Genomic DNA, 27,400 nt, shown 5'->3' on the forward strand with positions numbered 1-27,400 from the left:
CAATGGTGATAAAAGATTTTTGGAGGGGCTCCTGGGTGGCTCAGTCAGTTAAGCTTCCAACTCTTGATTTCGGCTCAGGTCATAATCTCAGGGTTGTGAGATCCAACCCTGTGTTGGGCTCCATGACCAGTGTGGAGTCTGCTTATCCCTTTCCCTCTGCTCCTCCCACCTCTCTCTATCTCAAATAAATGAATAAATAAAATCTTTAAAAAAATAAAAAATAAAAGATTATTAGACAATACTATAGGATAAAGCTGAACTCCAATTTATTTATTTTTTTAAAAGATTTTATTTATTTATTTGAGAGAGAAAGAGAGATAGTGAGAGAGAGAGAGCATGAGCAAGGGGGAGAGGGACAAGCAGACTTCCCGATGAGCGGGGAGCCTGACATGGGGCTCCATCCCAGGGCCCTGGGATCATGACCTGAGCGGAAGACAGACGCTTAACCGACTGAGCCACCCAGGCATCCCTGAATTCCAATTTAAATTTATGCTATGATTACATATAAATTATCCCATATTTTCAATCTCAGCATAATACTTGGTGTCTGATGATTTTCTTTATTTTATTTATTTGAGTTTTTTGTTGAAATTATGCTGAGATGTAAGATACACAATAACAGGGACGTAAAACTTTTCCTGTCTTGCTCACTGTAGTAATCATAATGTCTGTAGCAGTGGCAGGCATACAAGAGGTGCTCAGCAAATATTTCTTGAACAATTGAAAGAATATGTGTACATATGGACAAGGACAAGGAAGAAAACACACACAAACATACACAGTGAAAAGAAATGATCTGCATAAATGGAATTTTTGAACTTTTTGTTTGCTTTATTTAAATTGTTATTACAATATTATGTGTGCCCAGAATAAAAAAGAAATCCTGTTCATTCCATGCATCATATCATTATGAAGCATAGAGGCCACCCAAAATATTTTCTGCCCCAGAAATTGGAAAACTGAAAGGTCTTGCATGAAAGTGCTTTATAATTTACACAAGTATATTCTTGGTCGTTTTAGTAGATTTCATAATGAAATGAACTACTGCAATTCCTCATATCTTCTGCCCTACCCCACTTGAAAGCTTCATTTATCCTCAGACATCTCTTTATCATTCTTACCATGAAATAGCCTTAGAAATTGTGAAATCTAGGAAGGGACTCTAAAACCCAACAAACAAAATTTTCCTCGCTGTGAAAACTCACATTCTTACTTATGCAAATAAGAATATGTTGTTTACTAGTTGCCATTTTTTATCCGTAAGCTTAGAGAAAAAAATTCCCTGCAGGAAGTTGCTCTATTTATAATCATTCACAAAAACACATTAGGATCCAACAAGTTAATATTGATTGCTCACTCCCAAACTATTTGTGAAACGTGTTTCTACTCGTTGGATTGGACTGTATTGTGACATCCAATATTAGATGATGCATTTGGCAAGATTCGTGACAGGCATTGGTAATGGGATTTTTTTTCCTTCCAGTATGTTTATTTCAATAGATTTATGAAATGTTCACAGGCAGAAAAAGAATGATAATGGATGGATTTCTGGTGAAATAAACCCACTAGCAGTGTTTCTAAAGCTCTTGCAATTTGTGAGCACATTCTAATGGGATATTTGCTTATACACGCATTTTGTGTAGCTTACATATATTTGGATGTCACTAGAAGATTCTGGGTGCATTGCATTTACACTAAATTTATAAGTATGTGTTTTAATATATTCTTTTGTTGTCATTTTATCAACTTTAGAATATTAGCATCTAATCCTAGTTCAGCTTCCAAGTTTCCAACAGCCTGGAACAGAAATGCATATTTTACTTTAACCACCTATGAAATGGGGATATCAAATCTGACCATCTAAATAACCCAAGTATATAAGGTTAATAACATCCTGGGATATTTTCATCCTGACACTCAGGTGATCAGGCCATGGAACAGAAAAGTGAAGCTTAATTACTTTTTTCTTTCTGTTTTTCCCTGCCATCCATCTGGTCCAGTGGAGCCTAAAGCCACACTGAAATCAGTCACTCTGGCTAAGTTAGACAAGCAGAAAAATGATATGGGTCTCCATAGGCTCCTTTGCCTCCAATTTGCCCCATTACCAAAATCAGCAAGCGTATCATTACCTCACCACATGTGTCCATGCATGCGTGCACACTCGCACGCATGTGCACACTCGCACGCATGTGCGCACGCACACACACACACACTCACACACACACACACACACACACACCTGGGCCTCAGAGTACATCTTAAAGACCTCACATAGCGTCTTTATTTTGTTCTTTGACCATACATTCCTTATTCTTCAAAATTTATCTACTCTTCTTTGTAAATCTTGCAATTCCATTGTTTACCCTGTCCCTGGTCCTGGTTGGTTCTTCTCAGGCCCTTGGTAGCTGTGCCTAATAATTTCATAGCAACCCCTTCTACTTTCCATAGGCAGAAGGGATGGAGAGGCTGGAGTTGAGGGGTTGAGAGTCAATTACAGGGACATAGCAATGCCAGAACCTACAGCAATGTTGGGCCCTGCTCTTCTTTCAGGCTATAGGATAATCCCCGAAGCCCTGCTGCTCCCTGTTGGCTGCGATGCTGAGTCTCTAAACTCACCACTCTTGCCCTCAAGTTCTAAAATCTTATATGTCTCAGATCACTTCTCATTCTACTTTCCTCTTCTCTAAAACACTGTTCTCCAATTCTGTTACCTGGTTCCTGATTAGGTCAACCACAAATTCAAGATTTCTTTCTCCGATTTTATTTTCTATTGTCTGTTAAAACACCAAGTTCTGGGGGTTTCATGAGTCTCTCCACAGCTACCACACAAGCCCTGCATTTCCAAAGATCATGAGTGTCATCTTTTTTCCATGGTCAGGAAGAGTATGAGGGTCCCATCTATAGATGAAGTGGTCATGGCAAGAATAAACAGGGTAGCTGGTGTCAGCATGTGCATCCTGGTGTAAGGGGTGGTGCTGGCCCAGTACATATTCACCCTGAAGAGGAGGATGGGGCAGAAAACCAAGATCATTGAGATTCCTGTACCCAGGTCCTGCATCTCTGAATATTGCTTGCCACCCATGCCATCATTCCAGGACAAAACCAAGAACAGAAGAACTCAGAATGTCTTAAGAAAGATTGGATAACTGAGACAAGTCTCAGTAAATTTACATGTAAAGATGATGTCCAAATTCCAGAAAAGTTCAGCTTGCATCAGCTTGCCCTGTAAAAGTAACAGAAATTATCTGTAGTTTGATCAAAAAAGGAGCTATCAAACTTCAGATAACCATGGATTTTGATATGACACTAAGTACATTTTCCTACAAAGGGAAAAGATGCCCAACATGTCATAATAGTATTGCCCACTGTAAAATGGTTACAAAAGAATGTCAAGAAAGTTTTTGCATGTTGTGAAAATTGATTCTGTTTTTACCATAGGATGAAATATCCCATTATGGTATAAAGACATGCTAAAGCACATAGTTTCCTTGTTGAATAAGCTTCATCCAATGATAAATTTAAATAAATTGAAGAATCCAGTATTATGCTCCAGGAAGGATATAAAAATTTATTTGAGAAACTCCGGCAACACAGCATCCTTGTGTTCGTATTTTCAGCTGATAATGGTGATGTACTCAAGAAGGTTATCCATCAAGCTGGTGTTTATCATCCAAATGTCAAAGTAATGTTTATTCATGGATTTTGATGAAAATGGAGTCTCAAAAGATTTAAAGGAAAAATAACTAATGTATTTAACAAACAGAATGGTAGTATAAAGAACACAAAATATTTCAATCAATTAAAAGACATAAAAACATAATTCTGCTGAGAGACTCTCAAGGAAACTTAAGAATGGCAGATCGAATAGCCAGTGTGGAGCACATTCTGAAAATTGGATATCTAAATGATAGAGTGGATAAGCTTTTAGAAAAGTATTATGTTAGTGAAAGATGAATCTTTAGAAGTAGCCAACTCTATCTTACTGAGGATTCTTCAGGAAGACCTCTTTCCTGTGGGGGCAATTGATACAAGAATTGCTCATCTCTTCATCTTGCTGAAAGGCTCAGGTATAATACATTCTCCCTCTTGAAGTTTTTTCTTTATGTTACTTAAGTATTTTCAGACATGTTGAATCCATCAACTGGAACCTCCTTTTTCTTCACCTCTATCAACACACTCCCATTATATTTTTTAACAGATTAAAAAACAAATCTTAAAATCAAAACTAGAAAAATAACTCCCTGCTTTTCCAAAGTGGATTCTGTAGCTTAATTTTATCACACATTTTCTGAGGAGTAGAAGTGTAAAAAGGAAGATTTAAAAAGTGGTCAACGAATTTGCATAATTTTAAATACTGCCAATTTTGTAATTTGGATGGATCATGCTGATGGTATCACCATCTCCTGAAATTGTGCTATGCTTGGTTATTTTGCCTGAGGAAACTTAATATTGAGCAGAAAAGATTGGCATTCTATATTTGGTGAAAAAACTGTGGGTACCCACATGTAACTGACCATTACAAAATGTTCTGTATTCGGGCACCTGGCTGGCTCAGTCAGTAGAGCAGGTAATGCTTGATCTTGGGGTTGTAAGATGGAGCCCCATGTTGGGTGTAGAGACTATTTAAAAATAAAATCTTAAGAACAATGTTCTGTATTTACTTGCTGATGAGATAAATATGAAATGGAAAAAATTAAATACCCACTTACCTCAAAGGGATAGCACTTGTTCAACTATTTATATCTTAGCATAAATTAATTTACCACATCCTTTCTTGCAAACAGACTTTGAAAAGATAAAAAATAAAGGTATCAAGCCCTAAAAGTAACAAGTAAAGGAGGCACCATGTTGGGCAAAATATCTTGTAAGGTTCTTCATAATTTTACCTAAATCCAGGCCTAGTCCCAATTTCTTTTTAATTAGTTGTTGTTCTTTGTTAGTCAAATCTCCACCATTAAGGCTTAGCCTTTAAAAATGGGCTTTTGAAACACTCAGTCCATCATCTATTGACCTTGGTATTCTGTCTAGAACAGCACCAACAAAAAGTAGTGAAGACCACATGTTCAGGGTCAGATAATTATACTGAAAATAAGAACATCTCCCTGACCTAGTCAAATTCAAAATAGCTGTGTATAAAACTGCCCTTACCTCTGGGGTGACCCCAAGTCAGCTGGCTATGGCAGACTGTACTGTAAGCAGTCCCTGGAAAGCATGAAGTTATACCTCTCCTGAAGGGCCTGATAATGTCTACAGCGGCAACTGCCATTGGCATCTAGGGAGAAACCAAGAAAAGGGGAGGACTAAGGGTTTTTGGTTTTGGGGGGTTTTTTCAATGTTTGTTTTGGTATGGTTTGGTTTTGCTTATTTGTTTTGGTCTTGACACACAAGAAAGCACTTAACTTGGAAAATCATACATGCTAATGTTTTAAATAAATGAGCATAATCTTTTTCTACTGATCGCAACTACGTGTAACTATAGCTATTTTACTTTACACTGCATTATAGGCCTGTTATCAAATACAGAAATGCAGAGCCTGCCAAGAAGTGGAACTTTCTTGCCAGAGATGGGGAACTAAACAAAATCAGTTGATAGATCTACTCCAAAAGCTATAGGTACTGCCTGAGTTTGCTGCCATCCACTCAAGGGGAAGGTTTGCTTCTGAATCCATCAAGACAACTCAGCACAGCAGCTAGCGAGGCCTATGACTAGAGGGGTCTGAAAATTCACTGTTGACACAGTTCAGTTGTCATAGCCAAACAAAAATATCAGCTTATGCACAATTACAAACTGTTTTGTTCCCTCATGCATGTTCTACCAAGGTCTTCAGAGTCCTTTTGGCACCTTTGCTTGACTAAAGGCCACCATAACACACCTGGGCTTTCATTCTCTCCCATATATTGGATGGACACGAGAATAGTCACAACACATGCTCTGTGGCTAGAGAAACCTCTCCTAGTGTTTTGCTTCCATTTCTTCTTCCTGCTTCTAAGTGGCTATAATCAAAACCTCCCCTATTTGAGACATCAGGATCACAAGTTTTCCCTCAACTCCCACTTTATTTTGGGACATTCTAATGTGTGCAGGAGAATAGTTCAGTGATTTTGCTTTACATATTCATTAATAACCTTTTTTTCATTTTATTATTTTACTATAAATTATTAGATTCAATTAAAAGTCAAGAAGAGACAATAAAATAACTAGTCTTATACAGGTTGACTCTTCCAATATCTTCTTTAGCAGCTTCATGGATGCCCAGTGAAACATATAGTTCATCCCCTTCAGGTGCAAGCTCAACAATTCATGGTGAGTACTTGGGGGAAGATTTAGGGTCAGGAAAGATAGTGGTCTGCTTTATTTGGGCAAAGGTGGAAAAACAAGAACTGGTAAGAAACCGATCTCAGATAGGTATTGAAAAGTGCACCTTGATGATGAAAATGGTAATAAATAAAACCAAAATTTTTCCCAGCCACAGTCACTCAAAGAAGCTAGTCAGAGACCAAGTCCTAGATTTTTTTTCCTCTATTTTATTTCAAAATGAAATCTACAAAATAGCATTTCTTGGCTAATTAAATCCATTAAAATTGCATTTTCATTAGAAATTGAGATGATTTGTCAACACGGATTTGTCTACCAAAATGTTGCAAAGGAAGTTTTATTGACCTTATCAAACACATTATAGTGGGAGAATTGGCATTTGATTGTCTGAATCTCTGATACCCTGGGAGAATAAGAAAGGGCCCATTTTTCTGTGGCTCCAACATAAGACATTTTCCCATAACCACTTAAATTTCTCATGGGGATTCTTTAGCAGATATTGTTTTGTTATGTGTGCTGTACAGCTTCTCTTTTCTTCTTTAAACCAATAGAGAGTTTCACTTCTTTGGTAGTTATTAGATTCTAAGGTCCAAGCCTTGCTGTAAATTGGTCCTTAGTAAACTGTATACGTAGTACTGTAGGAGCATTTAGGCCATTAAAATTGAGCTCTTCCTAATAGCAAGTGAAATCCAATCATGATTTTACAGCACTTCATTGGTTTGAGATGGCTGTTAGGATCAGTTCCCATATCCCCTGTGTATCCCTAGGTGATGTCTTCACCAGCACAACCAGAACATTTTCAGAGGTTCCCACAACTGCCAATGGATCGACAAAAAATATTCACATCCGTATCACTGGTGAGTCATTTACTTTTTTCTAAATTTTGTGTTTTATTCACTCAACGAATATTTGTTGAGTACCTACCATTTGCCAGACACTGTACCAGTTGTTGGGTATACACTGTGAAAGAAGTAGATCTTCCTTGTCTTGTATACAGAAGAGACCTTGAAAACACAGGCCTTCTGAAGATTATAATCTATTGAAGATAATATACATAAGTAAGTAATCATATAATTAAACTTATTTGTGACAGATACTATGATATAGTATAAGGGATTGTCAGAATGTAACAGAAAGATCTAATTTTAACTGGCAACAGGAAAGGAGCCTCTAAGGATCTACTTAAGTTAAAATCTGAAAAATGAATAAAAATTAGCCAGGTGAAAAGTAGTGAGAAACATTCTATCCTATGAAAATATATCTGAGACAAGAAAGATTGTTGGAACAAAGAGTATTTCCATAATTAAACTAATAAAATTTTGTCAATAATGAATATAATTTCTTGTTTTATATCATAAGAGGTCAAGACCCTCCCAACCCAGGTCTTGATTGTAAGTTCAGAGACATAATCAACTCTTTCACCTCAGTGGGTGTTCTCTTGACTGGTGAACACTCCACTTGAATACTCAGCTTATTCTATATCGAAGGTCATCTAGTCCTCAGATCTTTGGAGCATCATCCTGCATACAACATGCCAGTAGAACAAACTGAAGTTCTACCAATGCCTTTCAGATATTGGTACCTTAAAAAACTGCCTAGTTCAGAGAAGGGACAAGATTGGAGCTCTGCTTCTCCACTAGGATATTCCTGAAGTCAGTGGTCTCATTTTCTATATGTGGTAGGGAGAAAAATATTAAGCATTGATGTAAAACCCATTTAAAACCTTTTGTTCTTTTATTTCTCTGAAACTTTAGGGGTAAAATGTTATATCCCACCATGTTACCAGTGTAGAGCCTAGTAAATTTTGACTTGACTGAAACAGAACTTTGTGTAGCTTGGGTTGACCATCTGTATGATTGTTTCTTTTATGATCATGATACTCTAGTCTTTCACAGTTCCACTACTACCATGAACTAGTGTGAACTAGTCACCTGCACATACAACATAGCATATAGGTATGTATTATAGGACTACGTGGGCTTCCAGAGTACTCAGCATCTGCTTAGACTAGGCTGATGTTGGGTGAGCATCAGAAAGACCCCAAGTGTCTGGATATGTGTTATAAACATAACAACATCATATTGCTGCAGTCCAACCTATGCTAAATATAGAAAAGATTTGGTAACTAATATTTTGAATCTACTTTTTTTGGCCTATGGATTTTGAGACTTTGCTTTATAAAAAGCACTATAATAAATATGAGGCAATAAAAGAAAATAAAAACCCAGTCTCCACCTACAAACAGTTCACAATCTAGAAAATCAATCCAGATAATTCTGATACAAAATGGACTTTTTGCCCAAATGATCTAAATAATCTGAAGAGCTAAAGATCTATCCATAATGTATAAGGAATTTCACTGGGGTGTTGTTAGAAATAACAAAAGCCTGAAACAATTTAACCCTCGAACATTAAGAGACCAATTAAATAAACCATGATACATCTATGCATTGGGGAACTATCCACTCATTTAATCAAAGAAGGTAAATCTCTATGCACTTTCGTGGAAAGTATTCCAAGAGCATTTTTAAAAAAAGAAAGACGCAAGGGACAGAACAATATGTATTGCCCTCATTCCTAAGAAAAAAAAGATATATATTCATGATACATATATATGTTTATATATGCATAGAAAATTCCAGTGAGATACATAATTAACTATTAAAAGTTATTGCCTCTAATATGGATAGCTGGCATCTGAAGTCAGTCCTTTTAAAAAGGAAAATATTAAGTAACTATGTAATTATAAACATTCCCTTTTATTCCCTGCAGTAGAATTTGACAACCTTATTTCCTAAGAGAATTTTCTTAATTCTTCCTTCATGTTAGAAAAAAGGTAAAACAGTCCAGAATATGATATTTACATGGCCTCTGGTCTAAAATCAACAATAATTGAAAGTCTTTGATTCACACAGTTTGACTTGGTGTACAAATGCTAGAAATGCAATGAATGAATTGAGTGTGGATATAATCAGAAGGGGTAAGAAAAATCAGTCCATTTATCACCCACCAATATAATTTCTCCCAGCCCTTTACTTTTGACTTCCTCCCTTTGCAGACCATAGAAAGAGCAAAATAACTGGTTTCAGTTTTACCCCTTTTGTCACTTCTCTCCTTTCTATTGCTGAAATGTGTAAAAGGGGAAAGAAAGAAAAAAGGGGAGGTGGTAGAAAGGATTAGAAAATCTCTATTCTGGATATCATTCCTCGAATGACATCCAAATGAAAAGTCTTGGATGATGATCTTTTGAGCACTACAACTTGACACGTAGTAGCCAGGACTTTTCAGTTTGGGATTTTCAGGGCACTGGAATGTTATAGTATTATAATGCTTTTTACTCTTTCTTCCTCCCCCTAATACACTAATATTCCATAAAGCATTTAATGGCTTCTTAAAGAATAAGAGAATCAAAGCTAGGCCATTATTTCACATAAAGTTTCCTTTACTGGAGTAAATTTGGAATACAGATTTAGAGCTTACTCCTTTTATTTATTCATCCTTACAAATGACATTTCATTGGCCATCATGTGCCAGGGATTGTCCAGGACCTTGGGAAAATGAAAGAAAAAAAAAAAAAGATTCATTCTGGAACATTCTAACAAGAAAGACATTCACATAAAAAGTAACTGCAGACATGCAAAAACAGAAGTGAGAACGAGGCATAGATATGATCCCAGAGCATGACTGTGGTCAGTGATGGCCCGTGGAGAAAACAGGTAAGAGAGATAGTTCAATTCATCCTGCTTTCTAATTGCCAAAGTTTGGCATTAAAGTTCATCTCTCTTTATGCCCTTTGCAGGTATTGTGGCCAATAAACCTAAAGATGGAATGTCCTGGCCGGTGATTGTAGCAGCTTTGCTCTCTTTCTGCATAGCATTGTTTGGTCTTGCAGTGAGAAAATGGTGTCAATACCAGAAGGAAATGTGAGTATAATCCTGAATCTGCAGGAACAGAGACACTTTTTCAGTACAACACATTCACTCAGCACTTTAAATATCACTCCTATATGGAGTTCTCATATAGAACTGAGGAAAAGGTGCTCAGAGAAGCTCAGAGAAGCTCCACAGCTTGCCCAGCACCACCCAGCTGGGATGAGTTGCGCAACCTCTGACTCAGTGTCCCCCTCTGCCTGTTCGGTCTCTGACATTCGTCAGATGGAACAAGTCAGTGGGCATGAAATGAGAACTGAGCCTTGCCTCACCTCAAACACTAAAACTGATTTTTCTTTTAATCTTCCTTACTTTTTCATGTTCATGCATCTCTGAACTGCCTGGGCCCACCTGGGCCCAGATTCTCAAGTGTGAAATGGAGTGAGAAAGGTAATTTTAAGAAACTCCAGCTGCTTTTCAGCAGAATGGGCTTTTACCAGCCTTTTCCTTTTTCCCCGAGGACAAAAGAAAGTCAACAGTGGGTTACCCCTCCTTTGTCATATTGAAATATATTCCAAAATTCTTTTCCCTCCACTCCGCAATCTGAAATGACTTGTCAGATTAAGCCTCGCTTTTCTGACTTGGCTATTTTGGATCCAGAGTAGACCATGACTAGAGGAGACCCCTACAGCATACAGAGCTACTCTTCCACTCCTTCTGCTGCTGCTCTCTAAGATGCCAGTGACCACTGTGCAGTACCTTCGACTTAGACTGTCCTCAAAGACTCTATAACCACTGTGCAGCGAGTGTTCATGGTGAAAAACAAAACACTAGGGACGCCTGGGGGGCTCAGTCGGTTAAGCGGCTGCCTTCGGCCCGGGTCATGTTCCCAGGGTCCTGGGATTGAGTCCCACATCGGGCTCCTTGCCCAGCAGGGAGCCTGCTTCTCCCTCTCTCTCCCTCTGCTTGTGCTCTCTCTGTCAAATAAATAAAATCTTAAAAAAAGAAAAAACACACGCTAAAGCGGTAGTCTGAAATTCTGGACTCTCGTCCAAGGACTACACTTCAGCTACCATATGACCTGGAGGACTTCATAATTTCCCTGAAAAAACAGAAGTGCAAATTTCTTAGAATTTTATCTACCTGTTGAAATATATTGTCTGCATCGAGGCATCAGAAAAAAACAGGTAATAGGCATTAGATATTTTTATTAAAATGAGAAAATGGGAATCTGAAATTTTGAATTGATTTTTTTAATTCTGTATTCAAATGTTTGTGTTATATAGAGATGAGAATCTCTCTCTGTGTGTGTGTGTGTGTGTGTCCTTCTCCATGTCCATGTCCATCTCTATCTCTCTGGAGAAATTAAGGTGCTATGGATTTACCAACAAGGGGTGGAGATGTTTGAGTCAAGGACAGAAATCTGCTCACAGATGAATTTCTGGCGTCTTGATATCAAGAGAGCTGGAATATTCGTACAGCTAAATCCCAAACTCACATGTATGCCTGATGCATTTCAGACAAAGAGATGAGTTGCGCTAACGTAGAACAGTACTTTATATAAAGATGATTTTAAGAATGTTCGCTGATTCAAATGTAAGGGATTCCTGCATTAACCATCCAGTATCAACCAATTCAAGGATCTAGAAGAGCTTTTCTTCCCACCTCAACCCTATCCTCACAGTATACAGTAAATGTGTGGGTGAAGGCTGGGGGTAAAGTTGGCAAAGGGATTATTTGAAAACCTTCAGTCTTTAGTCCCAGAATTTAAAAATTTTGTCTCTGGAGGAGTGTTTTAACCCACATAAGAGGAACGCTTCTTCTATTAGGAGGCAGTTTCCATGGAGAATATGGGTTCTGGTTAAAAGACCAGAATTGCTGGTCTGGTTCTCTTTGGCAAGTTGCTGAAGACCTCTGAGCCTCAGTATTATCTATAGAATGGTGACAATAATGTCCAATCCCTAGATACAAATTAAATAATGTTATGATAAAAATGCTTTGCAAACTATAAAATACCATATAAATATTAATTAATGATATTATCATAACACAGCTAATAAGCAGACGGAAAAATTCTGAGGGGACTGGTGGGCATGTCTCTTTCTCTGTTTCCTACTTTCCTGTTTCCTTGAATCACCGCCTCACATTCTTAGCATTGAAAGAGCAATGTTTTGTTCCTAGCATGGAAAGACCCCCACCTTTCAAGCCACCTCCACCTCCCATCAAGTACACTTGCATTCAAGAGTCCATTGGAAGTGATCTGCCTTGTCATGAGATGGAGACACTCTAGCCCCCTTGAGACTTTGCCGTATAGAATTCTGCTAGAATCCTGTGAGAAGGTGGATATTGTGCTTTATTAATATAATTGCCCTCTAGCCAAGCCTGTACTGCAGCTGCAATGGATGTCAGAAGTGAATGACCTGTTTTCCCAGCAACTCAGCCTCTTTCATCTGCACGTGCCTGAAATTGAGCAAGAATGAGAGACGAAGTCATGCTCATACCCAATGCGATCTGTAGGAATGTTCTCGCTTATGTAGAAAGTGCAAATTAGGCTGCTGTTATTAAAAAGTACTTGCAGTGTTTTTATTTTTCACTTTAGTTCTCTGACTGAGGTGACGACAGTGGTTTCAAGCATATGTCCGTGCCAGATCCTCTTCTATTTGGGCATCTGCTAACATTCTAAACTATTTGCCAAAAGTATGATCATCTCTGAGGTTTGTTGCATTCCCTAGGAAAATTACAAAAAGAAGAAAATGTGAAAGTTCTAGCAAGAGTTCCAAATAAGTGCAAGTAGTCTTTGTACTGAAAATATTTTGCTTATTTTCACTAGAGAAAATCCTAATACCTTGCACAAGACACCAGTCCCAGTCCCCCTTCCTCCCACCATGTTCTGCCCAGCATCCTGCCCCATGGAATGAGGAGGGGTCAAAGGGAAAACTAGCCAACAACCAAGTAGCCTAGTAGACATAGGTAATATTTCATTGGCCTCTAAATGATATGAACTAAGAGTGGTCTCATCCTCAGCTTTACCTCTGTGTGTGTGTGAGTGTGTGTGTGTGTGCACATGGGTACATCAAACTATTACCAAACTGTTACATGAATAAACAGGCAACCTAGCCCCAATCCAACTCCTGTAATTCCTATTATTCTCTTTTTCATCTGGGCACTCTCCTGTTCATCCAATCTGCATGTTTTTATCTGTCTTGAAATAAATACAGGCTCAAATCATTCTAGCATTGATGAATTAATCCTGCTCCTACCAATCTTTTACAAAAATAGTTCAAACAGAATGTATAGGTAATAGAGACAAAAGCTAGCTAGCCAAACCTGTTCTGTATTCAACGAGAGTTCCTAAGTGAATAAATTACTGATGCTCCTTGTTCCTCTGAACCACCTAAACACCCCTGCCCGAGGAAGGAGCAACAGATGTTGCTGTCAGCTATGACAGGCAAATGCTGTACCGGCTTTAGTCTCAAAAGGAACATTTATTCATTTGCAGTGTACTTATCCCTGACCACATGTGTGAATAATTTGGAGAGTTTTTTGAGTTTTTTTGAACATCAGGACTGTCCCACTCCAGAACAATGAAATCAGAATCCCTGTGGAGTGAGGCCCAGGCATCAGCACTTCCAGGTGATTCGAGAGTTCAGCCAAAGTTGAGAACTGCTGAAACCAGTGGAGGTCCCTTCTCATTAATCAGAATCTCGGTTAGGTACTTATTTCTTGTGGTGACCAGCCTCTAATGTGTCCGTCATGATTCTTGCCTCTTACATAGTCCCCTCTGATAGTGAATGCAACTGACTTATATATAGCTGGCCAGGACTAGGGTAAGGCAAGGAAGACACCTAGGGTATAAAATTTAAGGAGATATTCAAATCCAGGGCCATGCACTTGTACAGTCTTGTGAGTACCAGTTGCAGGCCCAGTATAACCAATAAGATAAGCAGAAGTCACCAGAGTGTGACTTCCAAGGCTAGGTCACAAGATACATGGTAGCTTCTGCCTTGATCTCTCTTTGATCACTCTCTCTGGAAGAATCTCTTTCCCATGATGTGAGGACACTCAAGCAGCCCTATTTGGAGGGCCACCTGTCAAGGAACTGAAGCCTCTTGCTAACGACAAGTATCAACTAGCCAGCCATATGAGCGAGCCATCTTGGAAGCATGTCCTCCAGTCTCCACTCAAGTCTTTACTTAACTGCAACCTCAGTTGATCTTTTGACTGGGACCTCATGAGAGCCAGAACCACTCAGCTAACCTCTTCTGAATTCCTGACCCACAGACACTGTGTGGGATAACAAATACTTATTATTTAACACCACTGTCTTTAGGTATAATATGTTACAACAGCAATAGATAACTAATACAGCCCAATGAATGGAAAAATAATGTTTGTCTGCCTTAATTACCCTCGATTCCTCATTAATTCTCAAGAAATAAATAAGACTAACTTCATATATATATGACTGTTGCTTCATATGTAGTTATTTTTATTTAATACAACTTAATCATCAGTAATTTGTGTTCAGTTCATTGTGGCTTTATTTTACTGCTTCATTAGGAGACATGAATACAAGTAGAGGTATTAGGGTAAAAGTAGCAGAGTTGGAGCACGTTGAGATGGTTTCAGTAAAGGGATGGACAGTTTTACAGTATAACACAAGTCCATGTCATTTTTCAGTCTATCCTTTGACATCATGGTGTTTTTATATCAGTTCCTCTTTGAAGTGACCCAGTTTTGTCTTAAAAATAAGTTCTGGTCAGCATTTGCAAAGTCATCTCTAATGTGAATACAGGGAACAGCTGCTTACCCGTGGAGGGATATTCATGCAGTGGTTCAGAGGGAATTTTTCACAGATCTGCTTTTCAGGCAGTGCTGTGATTTTGATCTCCCTCATTTGACTAAAATGACCATTTCTCCTGCACCTCAAAATTGTGTGTAAGTAAGTCCATAGAACCTATCTTAAACCAGCAACTCCTCTCCCCAGAGGTGGATGTAGTTCTGTCCCACATAAGAAATAGCAACACTAGACTCTAATCCCGGAGGTTTCTGGATGTCTTCATCACTGCCCTCGTTTTTACTGAGAAGAAGCCATGTGTAAGCATTTTCATCACTTATTTCCAAAGCACAGTGTGTTAGATGACATTATTGTTCAGAAACATCCTCTTCCTTATCCACCTTCACCATGAGCACCCCTTGACTTTGGGCTTGGCCATGTGATTTGTTTTGGACAACGGAATATCATAGGCATGACTAAGCCAAGGCTTGAAAGGTGCTTGTATGATTGGACTCACTCTGGTTCTCTGCCATTACCATGAGAAGAACATTTTCAGGCTAGCCTGCCAGCTCCAAGAAGATGAGAGACCCATAGAGCAAAGCAGAACCACCCAAGCCAAGCCCAGTCTAGACCAACCAACTCTAGCCTGCCTCAGAGGTGCATGAATTAAATATTATTGTATGCTGCTGAAATTGTGTAACTGTTCTACAGCATTGTTGCAGCAATAGCAATAACTATACAGTTAAGTCCAGGGGTAGGCATATTTTGGATCATATGCAAGTGCCCAGAATGAGAGATAAAATGTGCCTTTGTCAAAAATAGTCACTTTTTTTTTTTTTGATTCGGCGGAAGTTTTGTTTTAACTGAAGAACATATGGTTGGCTTGACCAAATTCACTTTGCATTATAGGTCTTTAAAACATTAACATTTTGCCAGGATGGGCATTAGAGGTCCTATTACAAAAAGGGAGTTAAGACACTATGTAAATATGAGTTGCCCAACATCACATAATCAGACGTGATAGAGCCAAAATGATGGAAATCCATCTCTGATTTCCAGTCCGTGGTGTGATAAATCTCCATTATATCATAATATTTAATTGTTTTGGTGTCTCCTCTTACTATAGACAAGAGATGTTGTCTACCGCCATACCACCCTGAACGTGCCCGATCTCGTCTGATCTCGGAAGCTAAGCAGGGTCGGGCCTGGTTAGTACTTGGATGGGAGACAAGAGATGTTTTGTGTACATTTAAGTAAATATTGATTTTTTTAATGCCTAAAAATTGTTGACAGAAAACAAAGAAAAGTAGAAATAATTGACCCCTGAAGGTAGAATAGCCAAGGAAGTGTGAAAAAAAAAATGACTAAGAAAAGAAAAAAGAATAATCAAGATCAGAAGCCAAAAGAAGTTTAGAGAATCTGACCAAGGCCAGAGATAATGAAAGAGCATTGTCTCAGAAGCTCTGAGCAAGCCAGAGGTTCTTGAAGGCAGCCCTCTTGGCACACTGATTTAGGAGAGTTGGCTTTGGCTTGAACTTGAAGATTGAATCTGCAGAAATACAGAAACTTTGTTCTCTGAGGGCTGACGTACAGAGCCTGAGTTTTTGATAACAGCAATCATGGCTGTGTTGACCAGACAAAGCTTGAGTGTCCAGCGGAGACAGCTGAAATGGTGAGTGAAAGTTCCCCCATGGGAGAAAAAGACATTAACTGGCAGAAATGGGCTGATGTTCCAAGGAGAAACACAAGATGAGACGGTAAGAGCAGGACATTTTATTTCCCAGCTTCTGCAAAGGGACTTCTTTTCCAGGATTCTGTGATTACTAACAAGGCAGCATGCTGCAGCCAGGAAGGCATGACCAAAGAGAGCAAGAGACTATATGACCTTAGGTAAGATCAGGGCCAGAGAACACTTTTGAAATGACTGAATACAATTTTTCTCCCCAACTGGCATCTCTGTAGTTTTCTAACTTCTGTTACATTCTTTGCCTGGTCTGCTCACTCAGACTCCTCATGTCTGCTCAAAGGCTCTGTGAGATTGATTATATGGTGGCACACTGAGGAAAATAAAGGAGAAGAGTAACATACCCAAGATCGCAACGTAAAGACAAGAACATGGGGGCACCTGGGTGGCTCAGTAAGTTAAGCGTCTGCCTTTGGCTCAGGTCGTGATCCCAGGGTCCTGGGATGGAGTCCTGCATCGGCCTTCCTGCTCTGCGGGGAGCCTGCTTCTCTCCCTCTGCCGCTCCCCCTGCTTGTGCATGCTCTCTCTCTCAAATAAATAAATCTTTAAAAGAAAAAAAAGAGAGAGAGAGAGAACATGGAAGGGGCTGCATCCAGCAACCCTTGGTAAATGCCAGGTACATGTGCACATTTGCCCTGAGTTCTGTCAGAAACTCCCCATTTACTGTCCAAAGAAGTCCTACCGACAAATAAAACTGGTTACAGTAATAATGCCCTTTAGCTGTCACCAGAAAATACTCAAAAGTGCTGGGAAGGCAGAGTGGAGGGGATGAAATAACAGTTACATGAATTGTGAGGAGAGATTTGGTGGTGAACCTGATAACCTGGGAACCATGTACAAGACTTAGCCTCTCTATCCTGCACTTTCTTTCATTAAGGCATAAATATCTGTTCATGGTGAATGGGAAGAGGAAAAGGGATTGGAGAATTCCATCTATGGTAGAACCATTTTTGCACTAGTTTGTGGATCAGCATAATTCCACTCTTATAGATAATTGGGTTTGGGATCAGCATAATTCCACTCTTACAGATAATTGAGTTGCATCAGATTTTTCTTATACATAAAGCTGTTGCACTGATTCAAAGGGACATGCTTTGATGCCTAATAGATCTGAATCTGGCATAATTTTAATAGGAATTGATTTTAATTTCTGTGGCTAGTTAATAGAAAAGTATGACAAGCACTGCTCCTGAGTACCTCTTTTGGATAGCCATTTAGGGTTTATGCATTCCACACTCAAGAAACTGATCTAAAAAATAAGAACCACACCCTCCATACCCTCAGTGAGTGTAGAGTTTAATGGGAGAGACAGACATTTAAACAAATAAATACATATGAAAATAAAAGTATGTGCAAGGAAGAGAAACAAAGAAGAGTGTATCATTTCAGAGACAGAATGTAATATTTTCAAAAGGTTTCAGAGACAAGGTCAGTAGAGACAAAGGCACTGAGACATAGTAATGGGACTTGAAAACCTTACCTAAAAATTATGTATACCAAGAATGAGAGAAGGGCTCAATAACAGAAAATCTCATAATATAATTTACCATATAAATAGGGCTTCAGAGGAAAAGCATATAATTAATCTTAAAAGATGAAGATGCTTAAGAGGCCTCTGGCAAAATCCATTGCCCATTCCTAACAAAAACTCTTGAGAAAATGGTATATTTCTTTAACTAAATGTTTACACATAATATGTGTGTGCATATTTATATTTATATATAAGTATATCTCTATATATGTACATACATATACACTATTGTAGTGTATAGATATTATAACTAGTTATATATATACATATACTATGGTACATATACATATATACATGTGCTATAATATATACTATAGTCATAGTACATACATACTGTAACTATTACTACAAATGTAACTTTACAAATATATGTCCAGGGACACCTGGGTGGTTCAGTCGGTTAAGCATCTGCCTTTGGCTCAGGTCATGATCTCAGGGTCCTTGCTCGGTGGGGAACCTGCTTCTCCCTCTGCCTGCTGCTCCCCCTGCTTGTGTTCTCTCTCTCTGTCTCTTTCTCTCTTTCACACACACAAATAAATAGGTAAAATCTTTAAAAAAAGAAACAAATGTATGTGTCCAGATACAATGAAAGCAATGATGGATACATTTGACTACTAAAAATAAAAAGCAGTTTGCATGACAAAATAGCAAAGTCAAAGGCAAATGATAAGCTAGGTGAAAATATTCACAACATATATTACAGATAAAGACTGATAAAGAACTTAACAAATATTGAGGATAAATAAGCTTTAAAAACGGGCCAAAGATATGAACCAATGATTGACAAAAAAAGATATAAAACGGACTCTTAAACACTTGAAAAAAATTCAGTCATTGATATTAAAAGAAATGCAAATTGAAACTTCACTAAGACATCATTTCTTCCTCATTCACTTGTGAAGAATTTCAAACCTTGGATAACATGCTCTGTTATCAAGGCTGTGGGGAAACAGGTACTCTCATATGTTGTTGAAAGGAATGCAAGATGGCACAACTATGGAGAGGAATTTGACAGTATCTAACAAAACTGCATATTACATTATCCTTTGACATAGCAATTTCTCCTCAGGAATTTACCCTAAAGCTCTATTTCCAGCAATATATGCAAGAATATATATATTCTTGGCAGCATTATTTGTAATTGCCAAGAATTGAAAACCATCTAAATGTCCAAAAGTAGGAGATTGGTTGAATAAACTATAGTAAATACACAAAATAGAAAACCGTATAGCTGTCAGCTAAGCTGTCAGGAAAGAAGAAAATCTCCATTGACTGGTATAGAGTGATTTCCAGGAGATAGTATAGTATTCGGAAGGAAAAGCAAAGTACAAAGACTATATAATAAGCCACCTGTGTGTAAAAATGAAAGAAAAATTACGTATAATTTATGTAATATGATGTCCAACCGTCTCTCATTGGTGGTGTTGATTTTGATTGTGTGTGTGTATGTGTTGTATTTTAAGTCTATATATACTGCCTGTCTTCCCCAGATACGTCTTTTCAAAGGACCACAGAGCAAAGATGCCCCAGTAGCAACGAGCACATCTGACAGTCAGCTCTTCTCATTAACATAATTCCCTGCTGAAAGGAATCAGAACTTTTCAAAGAAATCTCTGATTAAGGGCAAAGAAGATATAGCGTGAGATGGAGTATTTTGTTATGTCAGGAAATAAGAATTTATTCCAAAAAAAAAAAAAAAATGCTGGGGTTTGCTAGAGGATGCGAGAGTCAGCTTGAAGGGACTCCTACTGGCTAAATCTGGGATAATTTGAGCGCGAATATAATTAAGTATACTAATGAATTAGAAACCATTGAAAAAAATCAGGAATTTTGGGTGTGTGGGTGGCTCAAGTCGGTTAAACGTCTGCCTTCGGCTCAGGTCATGATCCCAGGGGTCCTGGATGAGTCCCACATCGGGCTCCCCACTCGGCGGGGAGTCTGCTTCTCCCTCTGCCCCTCCCCCATTCCTGCTTGTGCTCACGCACTCTCTCTCTCTCAAAATTAAATAAATAATATCTTAAAAAAAAAAAAAGCAGGAATTTATGAGTCCTTACCAGAAATAGGTGCTCGAAATATAGGTAAGGAGAGACAGAGAAAAAGAGAAAGGGGAGGTGGGGGAGGAATTGTAGTAAAGATGGGACCAGGCTGGATTCATCAACAGATGCTAAATCAAGGAGGAAGTTTTGATGACAATTAGGACATTTTCATGGTCTCTAAGTATCTGCCAGAAGTATACTTATTGGTGACAAGCGGTGGGGGGAGACACAGTAATTATGTAGTGGAGAACAACAACTTGACCAAGTGATCAAAATTAACATCACTAGTGAGGAATAGGTGAACATCATGCTCGCCCGGATGTGATAGCAGGAAGGACACAATATCACCGATGCAGTATTCAGGCAGAGAACAAATAAACTGAATCCAATCACAAAGTGACATTGAATAAATACAAAATAAGAAATGTCTTAAAGATAAAGAAAGGCTCTAAAAATATTCCAGATTAAAGGAAGCTAAAAAGACGTGAAAAATAACTGCAAATATCTAACTCCAGACTGGATCCTTTTTACTGGAGGGGAAGAAAAGCTACACAAAAAATCTGACAAATCAGATCTGACATTTGTCAGGTCAGCTGATAAAATTGGAATATGGGCAGAAGACTGGAGAAAAGTATTGATAACTCAACTGTGGCTATATAAAAGAATGTTCCTTTTCTCGGGAAATACACGTTGAAGTATTTAGGGGTAAATGGCCATAATGTATATTACTTACTCTCAAACGGGTGTGTGAGTGTATATGTAATACACACATATTATACACAGAGAGAGAAACAATACTAATACATACAGAGAGAGATATTAGCAATAGATGAATCTAGGTAAAAGGAATATGTGGGGGTTTTTTTCTGTTTTTATTTTTGCAGTCATTTTTAATGTTTGAAATAGGACATTTTTTAAGTGCTTAAGATCCTAATAAATAATGCATAATTTGACTCTAAACCAGCCTATTTTTTTTCAAACGAGCCTCTTTTTTCAAACACTGCAACCCTCAGATGGTATGACAAGAGGCAAAGATCTGTTCTTTCGGGGAGTTTCGTTTGACTGTTCGCTGGGAGTTACTTAATCTGAAAGTTCAGGAGAAAAATAAATGAGGATTCATCATGCAAGTTGGCTGTTTTTGTTTCATTTCTGGGTCTTATTCTGCCTTAGGTATTGGCTGGGATCCACCAAAACTTCAATCAATTTTTCTTTCTTAAGAAAATGAATAGAGCCCTTTGATTTTCCCAGAACTCCACGGCAAGCTTTTGCTCTCACCATTAAACCATTTCATATCAAAGGAGACTAAGTTGTGTCACTCCAGACTTCACCCAGAGAGGGACTTCAGTTCCTCCTCAAACCCTTGGGCAGTGGTTTTTGTTGACACCCTACTAGACATTATGGAAACAGTTTATGATTTATAGCAGGCCCTACCTCCAGATCCCGCACGCAGGGCAGTAGCCGATGTGGCCTTTCCCAAGCAGGTGCTGGGGCTCCAAGGCTCGCTTCCCCTTCCCCTCCTAGAGTACTTTGTCCATCACCCCAAATTTTCAATATAAACAGCTTGACCAATATGTGTTAGTTCAAGAAATGCTTAATTTGAAGATACTCTCTATTTTCCTGAGACCAAACTGTTTAGTTTGCTGTTTTTGCTTTAGTGTAATGTTTCAGTGAAAACTTGCAGTTAAGGAAATGCGGGCCATGAACTCCTCTGTTGGACTCGAATGTCCTCAAGGGTGTTGGGTAGCTTTGTATATCTCAGCACCCTCAGAGGGAGGGAGAGGCCTGGGACAAGTTAGCTCTCAAGTATTGTGTGAGTGAATGACAGGTGACGGCCAATGAGTGAATAAGAGAGAGAAAAATGGCTTGTGGAACAGAGAATTTAGCTGACAGGTAACAGTCTCTCACTCACTGTGGTGAGCTGAGAGTTGTTTGGTTTTTTTGTTTTGTTTTGTTTTGTTTTGTTTTACTCTGTGTCATAAATGAATACATCCCCTTGACATCTGTGTTCTTCAAAATCTTATTGTGGCAGGTTAGTCAGGCGAGGGCCTAAATCTAGGTGGTTTGGCAGATGCCTTAGACTGAACTTGCCTCTGGGTCAGTGTTGAAGTTTCACTCAGATTGGTAGAATCAGGCATGTATCCACGGGTGCTAAGAAAAGGCCAGATCCTGGGAATCAGTGAAGACTAATATAAGTAAACGCAAACACCACAGTCAGGGGGCGGGAAGTGGTGGTGAGGGGAAATGAGATGTTGGTCAAAGGGTACAAACTTCCAGTTGTAAGAGAAATAAGTTCTGGAGACCTAGCAAATAGCATGGTGACTATAGTTAACAATACTGTATTGTATACTTATGAGTTGTGGAAAGAATAGATCTTAAATGTTCTCACCAAAAATGTAGCTATGTGACGTGAAGGGTGTGTTAACTAACCTTATTGTGGTAAACATTTCCCTGTACATACGTGTTCACAAATCATTACATCATACACCTTAAATGTATACAATGTTATGTGTCAGTAATATCTCAGTAAACCTGGAAAACAAAAAAGAAACCCAGTTAGCCTGGTGAGGAACGATGGTCTGAAACTTTGAGAGCAAGAACAGATCTCAGTGGGTCAAAGAATAGCCACAGGAGTCCTATGGGTGAAGTTTTTTTCCTGATCAAGTCAAGAGCAGAGAGTTAAGTCCTAGTTGGGAAGTCTTTGGTTCTCTACTCTCCTTAAGGAGGTAGTTGTGTCTCTCATGGCAAGAAAAATTTGGCCCATGTCCCTGATTCACGACCAGCTGTTGCCCCATGTTTCTCAAGGTTTGGAAAATGGGCACTATTTCAAGTTTTCGCCTCAAAACCACCTGTAGTCTTGTACTTTGCTGAACCAGTTTGGATACTAAACCAAGAGAGTTTCACCTTGTATAATTGGATTCATGATGCATTTCTCTCAGACCTGAGACTTTCATATTAGGGAACATGAATGCCCGGGGATATGGATGTGTGCCAGGGAGGACGCAAAGCCACGAGATAAACATAGCACATCTAGAACTCAACTTTATTCAAATTATATATACATATATAACAAAATTGGAATGATTTGTAAAAAAACAAACCATGCCACTAGAAAGAAATGCCATGATCAGTGCTGGCCATATGGGGCTCTGGAAAGTGTGTATTTATTCTTCTTCATGCTTGGGGCATCTCAGGAGGAAAGCTGGAGAAGTTCTGCCCTAGGATTGCACACACACCAGTCCTACCACTGTGAGGGTGTTGGAAGCACAGAGAGGTGACTCCCACCCAGGCCAGTCCTACTCCTCATTCTGAGAACTTTTAGTAAGTATTTCCTGAGGCTCACTTCCTGAGGCCCGAGCATCTCATCCTGGGTACTGAATGTGAGGAAGGGGCAGAGAACATTTTGGGCTGTCCCACAGGTGAGAGTGTGTGACCAATATAAAGGCTTTATTAGAAAACTCCCAAAAGCAGGGGCGCCTGGGTGGCTCAGATGGTTAAGCGTCTGCCTTTGGCTCAGGTCATGATCTCAGGGTCCTGGGATTGAGTCCCGCATTGGGCTCCTGGCTCAGCAGGGAGTCTGTTTCTCCCTCTACCTCTCCCTCTGCTCATGCTCTCTCTGTCTCTGTCTCAAATGAATAAATAAAATCTTTAAAAAAAAACAAATAATCAAAAAAACCTCCCAAAAGCACAGTGTTAAGATTTTGCTGGTAGCAGCAAACTTTAAAATATCGGATCCATATTTATATGTTAGACGTTCCACTAGACCCAGTTCCAGCCAAAGAAGTTGAAGATTTAAGTAAGAAAAGATAATAGAGAGGAGAGGAAGGAAAGGCCCAACTGTGAAAAGGTAAAAAGTATCTACAGCCAGAGGAGGGGGAAAAAACAATATGGTTCGAGAGACCATAAAACTCATCTAGTCTAATCTTCTATCAAATGCTTCAACCCCCTCTATCATAATATTGCCAAACTCGGCTTGGATATTTCCAATTGCAGGGACTCATATCTGTCCCTATTTCATTCTGTTGCCCAACTCTGACTCCTAGAACATTCATTTTTATACTTGGCTGAAGCAAAGATGTGTGGGATAAACTTTACTTTTTTTACTTCTGCTACTAAAAGGAAGCGGAAGCTGTGGGCCCTGATAGATTGTTACGACAAACTATGAACTTCCTCCATGAAGCAAGACATGTGGCTGAGTTGGGGGGTTAGCTGCAGAAACTTCAGATCAGAATCCTTTGAAACCAAATCATCAAACAGTCAAGAAATATACTAACAGCTTTTGACTATGACCTACCATTCAGAGAGAACTGATAAGGGAAAAACACTAAAGACTCATTATTTTTATTTACACTAAAATTGATTACCTTGTTTTTTTTTAAAAAAAAAACAAACAATTTTTGTTGGTTGAAGTTGATTTCTCAAACTTGTAATTTTAGTAAGGTTGGCAGAGAATGATAATATCTGCTCTCAATTACTCTGATATTTACTCCGTAGATAATGTGTCATCGTGCTATTTCCAAATGATGTCTGCAACCCCACATGCAGAGTCAGGTCATTAAAAAGAATGCATTCCTTTTTAAGATCGAATTTGCTCAATGAATAACGAATGTACAGAAGTCATTCTAATTGTGACTGAAGGTCAAGTGTTTACTAATATACAGTAGTACACACAAACTCTCCTCATAGCTGATGTCATTCTTGATTCCGGGGAACTTGGGGTGGGTCAAATAAGGAGAGCGGTTGGTTTTGCTGCCAGTTAATCCGAGATCAAGCATTTCTGCCAAAATATTCTCCTCTAATTGCATAAATTTACACACAACATGGATAAGAGTTGCTTACTTGATCATTCTTTCTATTCTAACTTTTTCTGAAAGAGAAATTGTTCAACATTTCAAAGTCTTGCTATAAATAAAGCATTTGGGACATTAAAACCCCCCTGGGAACCTTTTTAAAAGGCAGAATAAAAAGGTGTCACCCCCAGGGGATTTAATTCGGTAGGGTTGGCGTGTGACCAAGGAATCTGTATTCTTGCATAAGCAGCCCAGTGGTCTTACGGTGTCAGTGCTGGGAGAACGGTTTTTTTAGGGTAATTGAAACTGAAAGGAAATTTACTGTGCGTGAAGTGTGCCTTTACTACCAGAAGGTGGCTCCATAACATATTAAATCGGGCATTTTGCCACGAGCTAACTAGCTGGAAAAAAAGGCCTCAGAGCTTTTGTTTTCTCTCAATGACTTTTTTGGAGGCTAGGGAGGAGTGGAAAGGGGAGCAGAGGAAGATGCAAGGAGTGTGGTGTGATAGAAGGAATAAATGGATATTAAACTTATTTTACAGTCATCACTTGTTATTAGCTCCTCTGGAAATGATCGTAGAGACACTGTTGTCGTTGTTAAAGGAAATTTTCTTTGAAGTAAACGAAAAAACCCTGGATGTCCAATAAATAGAAAAGACGCAGAGGCTCTCAGGATCTTCCTGAACACCAAGCTTTTAAACCTGGGAGAAACAACCTTTGGCCGCTGCTACTGCCGTTCATTTCTGTCTCATTACCAGAATCCCATTTGGGGCCCTAAACACCTGGTGGGCAAGAGGTGATAGCACATACCACCACTTCCTGTTTCCGCTATGTTCAAGGACACTCACCTGAGTGTCAGCAGGGGGTGGGTCACAATGACATGATGTCTGGCTCCAGCCCTAATCAACCAAGTAACTGGACCCCCAGCTCCGGATTCTGCCCTCCAAGCCTGGTCACAAGGCAGTGTGCTTGGTTCCCTCCCTTTCCTTGCAGCCTCCTGAATGTCTCGAGTTCCTACAATGCTGTCACTCTTCCTGGAAGTAATTGCTGCCATCATGTCCCCAGCACCACCCATGTTGGTGACATTTCTCCATCCTACTCGGATCCTTATCGCATAATTTTCTGGCTTCAATTGGGGAAAGAAGGTCGGGAATGACTAGGGATAAACTCGGCTGATGTGAGACACAAAACAAAGCCTGCATTCGGATCTTGTATTTACCTGGCTCCTCATTTCAGTCCTTCACCCTCCCACACCCTCAGCCAGGAGAAGAAAATTGTGAATGTGGAACTTAAAGCATCCTATTGCCTCATTCTCCTCTAGGCAATGTCCCCGGACCAAACAAGTGCCTGGATTCTGATTCTCTTAGAGATCTGTTCCTTTCCCATTTAGCACACAAACTGGGAGATAAGACAGCACAGGGTCTTGGATTTGGGGGCCGCAGTGTCATTAAATCAGGGTGTTTCCCCCGTGGTTCTTAGGGTGTCTTCAATCAAGTAAAAATCCAGGCCATCTTGCCCCACCAATCAGACATGCCCAAATAGCAAGCTCTTTGGGGTGCTTGTTGCTCTGGGACCCTCACTAGTCATTTATGACACGATTCCAAAGAACATGAACCTTCCCAGGCACTCCCAAAGAGGGAGTCACCTGCTCAGGAATTCAGTGGGGTCCTTGATCAAGTAATAGAGAAAAATTTCCAGAAAAGAAAACTGATTTGTAGATATACTCCTACAAACAGGTTTGGTTGTATATAACAAGAAATAGATGAACAATTTAATGAGACTTTCAAGTGATAAAAAAATAATAATTTCAGAGCTAGTCAGACTGTCCATTCGGGCCCTCGAATTCGAGGTCCTTGGAGGTGAGAAGCGGGGAGGGGGAGGCAAGCACCATAATTAAGAAAGTCCATGCATTTAGTCTCTGTGTGCTAGAGCTTCCCCATGTTCTTTTACCTTTTTCTTGCTTAGATAACTGAGTTCAGTGATTTCCTTGAAAGACTACATTTCTCCAGCCGTTCTTCATTATGCCAGACTTATCTTCCTAAAGTACAATATGAGTTATTTTATTCCTCTTCTCAAAAAACTGTAATGGCCTGTTCTGTCTATAGCGGTGAAAAAAAGGTTCAAACTCTTGAATATACTTTGGTCATAAACAGCCTCTTCCAGGTTTACAATACGAACAGGTAACATCTAGTGGGAAGCCACTGGCGTGATGATCAAGAGACTTGGAGTCACAGCTTTGCCACTAACTAGCTATGAGATCTTAGGCAGTACTGTGTCATTTCTAAGCTTTAGTGTCCTTTCTAAAATGGGGATGGTGATAGGACCGAACTCACTGGGCTC

The 27,400-nt window shown here is 39.2% G+C and overlaps 1 protein-coding gene and 1 pseudogene across 3 annotated transcripts in view; both read left to right on the plus strand.

The window, feature by feature from the left end:
• Window positions 1-15,616, plus strand: part of CD96 (CD96 molecule) — a 100,990-nt gene extending 85,374 nt beyond the window's left edge. For 2 of the 3 annotated variants that reach the window (XM_032406511.1, XM_032406514.1), the window contains exons 11-14: window positions 6,239-6,304; window positions 7,084-7,173; window positions 10,116-10,239; window positions 12,367-15,616. In XM_032406511.1, coding sequence (XP_032262402.1) covers window positions 6,239-6,304; window positions 7,084-7,173; window positions 10,116-10,239; window positions 12,367-12,475 — 389 coding nt within the window. In that variant the 3' untranslated portion in view covers window positions 12,476-15,616. The remainder of the gene's footprint in view (window positions 1-6,238; window positions 6,305-7,083; window positions 7,174-10,115; window positions 10,240-12,366) is intronic. The other variant, XM_032406515.1, reaches the window with a different exon arrangement.
• LOC116633808 lies at window positions 831-6,329 on the plus strand (annotated as a pseudogene).
• Window positions 15,617-27,400: the final 11,784 nt, after the last annotated feature.

This window comes from Phoca vitulina, unplaced genomic scaffold (genome assembly GCF_004348235.1).
Source record: "Phoca vitulina isolate PV1807 unplaced genomic scaffold, GSC_HSeal_1.0 scaffold8, whole genome shotgun sequence".
NCBI lineage: Eukaryota > Metazoa > Chordata > Mammalia > Carnivora > Phocidae > Phoca > Phoca vitulina.